At 44.6% G+C, this 5,000-nt stretch overlaps 1 protein-coding gene across 2 annotated transcripts in view; it reads left to right on the top strand.

Annotated features, from left to right (window-relative positions):
• The window catches only part of nbas (NBAS subunit of NRZ tethering complex), a 127,942-nt gene that overhangs the window by 23,569 nt on the left and 99,373 nt on the right, over nucleotides 1–5,000 (top strand). For both annotated transcript variants that reach the window (XM_031870363.1, XM_031870362.1), the window contains exons 17-18: nucleotides 1–94; nucleotides 266–403. The exon at nucleotides 1–94 is cut by the window's left edge and continues 58 nt beyond it. In XM_031870363.1, the coding sequence (XP_031726223.1) occupies nucleotides 1–94; nucleotides 266–403 (232 nt within the window). The remainder of the gene's footprint in view (nucleotides 95–265; nucleotides 404–5,000) is intronic.

Here is a 5,000-nt window from a genome sequence, read left to right as displayed (position 1 = left end):
ACGTTGACGCGACCAAGGAGCTGCTGCAGTACGGCCTGAAGGGAACCGACCTCGAGGCCCTCATAGCCATAGGAAACAGGGAAGATGGGGGCAGGTGAGGCGTCCACAAACACATGAACACAAATCCTTGAGCCAAAATACTGCAGTGTAAATGTCAATCAATTTTATTTAGTTTGTTTCTGAGGTTCATTCTGCATGCCTTAAATAGTTTTATCCAAATGTACTTTTTAGCCCCAGTATGTGTCCTTTCCTTGCCATCGCCCAGGTTCATCATGCCCGGTGACGTCGACCTCGATGACGTTCCCTACGAAGACATCCTGTCGGGCGATGAGGAGCTGGAGGTGAAGAAGGAACGGGAGAACAGGAAGAGAGGAGAGCTGTTGGCCAGGGTCGACTTCAGCAGGTACACAGACAAGACTGTTGGTTAGTCAGCGCAGTTATTCAACCAGACAGCAGATGAGAACAGAAAGTCGCAGCAGGCAGAAACGCTGCCAGTGGTCTGAATGTCTAGAGACTGGAGTATTTATTTCAACGAAATTAACAAGGCTGGCTAGTGGTTACAGAGACCATCCTTCAGCTGGAGGACCCAAGCTTGGTTGGCAAGCATCTTCCTTACTGAAGTGAAACTGAAATCATTATTTCAGACATATAATCCTTTTAAAGGTACAGTGCACTCTTTTTTTTTTTTTTTTTTTTTTTTAGGCATTCTAGCAGCATGGCTTTTATAGAAGACAATGTTGGTCACAACATTTTGTAAAGACATTCATGGAGAATGAAGCATGCTGACCTTCCTGATAGCCTAACTCTTCCTCTAATGCCACAAGGCGGTTGACGTGTTCCAAGTGAAATATGTTGACTAACTATATGATGGATTGGCATGACATTTTCTACTAATATTCAAAATCCACTCATATCTATAATGCACGATAGTGTATTAAAACATAAACTCATTAATATTCGCAATGCTTTATAACAATAATCATAACAAATCATTGACGGCAGCTTTTTGATTCAGAGAGAAATGAATTCATTTTTCACGCAAGTTCATAAAAAGTTGGCAATTCTCGGAGCACCCGCAAGGAGTGAATCGCACACCTAACTTCACTGCCAGGCCAATAGCGTTTAGATGCTGTTGTGCTAATTCAGTGTAATTGTAATTTGCATAAATTTGGAGCAAAACGGGATCCCTTTCTATGCAAATGAGCCTCAATACAAAAACAGTCCAATTCACAAAGGTTGGCACTAATCGGAGCCTTCAGAGAGTTGGTGGTAACTGAAGCGCGTTCATAAGGGCTGTTCTTGTTTCACAGTCTGAAGGTGTGCATTTGAAAACAGACTGGGATATTAAATCCCAAATATGGTTTCTCTCTGTCGGTCAGGATCTGTAGCTCGCGGTCATCATTTATTTTATGGGCGTGTTGGCGCCGTCGCACCATTCGTGCAATCTTTTGTGTCAATCGGACGTCAAGACGTGGCAGATAGATGTTGCAAGTGGCGCGCAATTTATGGCGCCATCAGCAGCCGCAAATTAGTCTCGTCACAACACTGGTTTGTATTATTTTCGACTAAACTTTTCAGACTGCACCACCAGAATTCAATGCCAGCTTCCGACTCTGAGAAACAGTTGTTAGGTGGGCGGTGGAATCCCACCGAGGGAAAACCTGACGCTGCCCCGAGTGAATTGCCTGTTCCACAGGTTGTCTCCTGCTGTTTAAAGAGCTTAAATGAAAATCATTATTATTCACGGTGTGAACTATAATGAAGGGGGTAGCGGCTGGTTTGTTGGAAATAAGAGAAATTGTTGTGACGGTGTTGACGAGGACACAATGAGGAAATGGGCGAGAGGTCTGCCAAATTGACCACAGATTGTTTGATTGGGTCGCACACCGGAGAGAGGGGATCATAGAGGCCGGGACATTAATGAGGATCAGGAGGGAGGGAGGGAGCGAGCGAGCGAGCGTTGGTGAAGATTAGTGGGTAATCTGCTGGAGGTAATTTATGCCTTTGTTGTTGAGTGCCCAGGGAAAGACTAATGAAAAACCCTTTAGTGATCACTAATCACCTCTCATACACACACACACACTTACATGCAAATAAGCATACCCATGTATCACCAAACACTCTTAAGCTTAATTTTCATTATATTTCATACACGTGTTACACACTTCTGTTGTCAACACAAAGAAATACGCTGAAATGAACGACGCACATTTACAACGCACACACACACACACACACACCCACCCACACTGGGTTTATGCCAGCTAGCGTTGTGCATGCAGGTATTTAAGCTTCAGCGGCTGGGTTGTGCCATTTCCATTGTTGTCCTCACCTCAGATACTTAACCAGTGAGCCTCGGGTCGGTGTTTGAATGAGGAAGAGCAGAAATGCGGTAATATCTCCCCCTCAGCTCCCCGGCTAATGTTTTGTGTCGGTTCGGCTCATTGTTCAATAAAACTGTTTAGCTTTATTGTGGACCTGTAGTCCGTGGTAGATGGAGGAGATGCAGGGGGAAGAAAAAGATAGAATTGGTTGTAAAAAAAAAAAAGATAATTTACAAACATAAAAAAAAAAGCCATTGCATTAAATTGTCAGTGAAGTGCCCTCTTTAAATATGTGGATTTTTCTCCTCTCTCTATTTTAAGTCACAGTGTCTGCCGGGCAGCTAATACACGTGTCCCCAAAATGTGTTTATATATAAATGTACATATACATATATGTGTGTTTGAGGCCTGCGGCCGAGGTCTGAGACGGATAATAATTCTCTTAATTTCTTTTTAACTACACCCCCATTACAGAAATGGCTCGGTATCGATCACAGCTGCTCTGTGGGAGATGCTCTTGTGTGTAGATAAGGACCGTACTTAACCGCTGACTGTCACACAGACCTGTGTGTGTGTGTGTGTCTATCACGATGAAATAAAGTGTGATTCTTCTTAACTCCTGGGTTAAAAAAACAAAAGACTTTTAAAAGTCAGTCGTAAAGATCGCCGTTGACATTTCTTGTCACATTTTCTCATGTTACCGCCAGCTTTGTACCCCTATAGGTGACGCATTCCGTTATCCGGAAATGTAATGTCTCATAAAATACAGACTTCCTCAGGTCTTGGTTATTGCTTCGTATTCTTAACTGTCGTGCTCCATTCTGTTTTGAAACAGTTTTGGCTGCATGCAGACAGCTTTATCTTCTAACCCCTGTCTCGTCAGTCTGTGTGTGCATAATAAAGTATAATTCAGCATCCGCCAAGGGCCATTATATCTGCTGCTCCGACTCTCTGCATACAACAACAAGATGGACAATACTGCGGTAGTGGTGTATTTATACACGTGTGTGTGTGTGTGAGGGAGGGAGAGGGAGGGGAAAAGGTGTGAGGATGAGAGTGCGCAGTCTGCTGCAAGGTGTTTATATGTTCTTATCTGATCAGATTCAGACCTCAATCAGAAGTCTCATTTGCTCCAGTATTGGTCGTGTGTGTGTGTGTGTGTGTGTGTGTGTGTGCGCGCACGCACGCACGCACAGACGCCTGTTTATGCTTTTTCCGTGGGATCCGTGTGCATGTGAAGACATGAACCGAAGTGTTTTTGTCTGTTTATGCAGTCCAATTTTGTCCCTCACACTGTGTGATAATCGCTTTTATCACTCTGTGTGTGTGTGTGTGTGTGTGTGAGTGTGTGAGTGTGTGAGTGAGTGAGTGAGTGAGTGAGTGAGTGCATGTGTGTTGGCCTGTTTATGCGGTTCAATCTCTGTCCAGAACAGTCATATCAAGGGTGTTTGTACAGAGATGGAGGGCGATGCCATCTGATTGTAATAACCTGCAGTCGTGATAGCTTCAGAATATATGACACACGCACACATCTCGAGGCAATCGGGGACCAGTCTCTTTACATTAGACAGCATGTGCGATGATGTGTAACAGTCTAAAGCGCAGTATAAGCCGTGGACATTAAATCCTAAACCTCACAGCCTAACGTCTCTGCTCAGAGGTGTCGCAGTGTTTTCGGTCGCTCGTGGCCCCTCTCTTAACCGCGTTTCCCCCTCGAGTCAAGTGTTTATCGAAAGGGCAATTCAGGGAACCAATATAAACCTTTGCAAAGGCGCAGGCTCTCTACTTTTTGGGCGTACAGCCAGGTTGTCCATTTGTATGTGTAACAGTGTGCTACATGCTGTTTATGCCGTACGTCGGTGGAATTCAGCAGCAGGACGAGCAATTTAGAAGAAGCGGACGTGGACCCGAATTGAACACTCAGCCAACTATAACCCGTCGGCGGCCATTTCCGCCATGCCACGCTGGTGTTCGTCTACGAAGTGCACTCAGAGAAAAAAGTTTAAGACCGTTTAATCAATGGCTGATGTTAAATCCCCGACTGGTAATTTGGATGAGAATCACATATACTTAGTTTCTTCGATACAGTGTCTGGCTAGCATGGCTAAAAGTGCACTTGATGTGTACATATTTGATTTGTTTTGCAGTAAATTAAGAGGGTCATCAAAACTTGAGGATGAGAGATGTCTTGATAACATGTTTTTTTTTAAATGTTGGAATTTGATTGAGCCATCGTTCAAACCCCCAAGAGGACAACTAACAGGCAGGCTAAACTACCTTTTTAACATTTCCTCTCATCTCTCCCTCCCTCCATTTTTTTTTAGCTTTTGCTCTGAAGAGGCAGAGCAAAGCAATAATTACCACTGGTACGAGTGCTAAGCCGCCACTCTTTGATGTGCCGGAGAGAGTGTGTGTTGAGCCAGTGTTAATCTCTGTTAGTCTGTGTAGAGGAACCCCGATGAGGCCTGATAGCGCCCTCTGTAATGAGGGATTAGGGATTAAGACGGCGGTGGAGGGGTCAGCTCTCCTGTGGTCACACTGCGGTTGATCCGGGACAAGTTTTTAGGGGAGCTTTGGGCACTGCTCCACATGGTGTTTCCTTGTGGATTGCACTTGGAGAGAGTGTGGAGTGTGTGTGTGTGTGTGTGTGTGTGTGTGTGTGTGTGTGTGTGTGTG

Source organism: Anarrhichthys ocellatus, unplaced genomic scaffold, assembly GCF_004355925.1.
Source record: "Anarrhichthys ocellatus isolate YVR2014 unplaced genomic scaffold, GSC_Weel_1.0 scaffold52, whole genome shotgun sequence".
Classification (NCBI taxonomy): domain Eukaryota; kingdom Metazoa; phylum Chordata; class Actinopteri; order Perciformes; family Anarhichadidae; genus Anarrhichthys; species Anarrhichthys ocellatus.
This window is presented reverse-complemented; position numbering and strand designations above follow the sequence as displayed.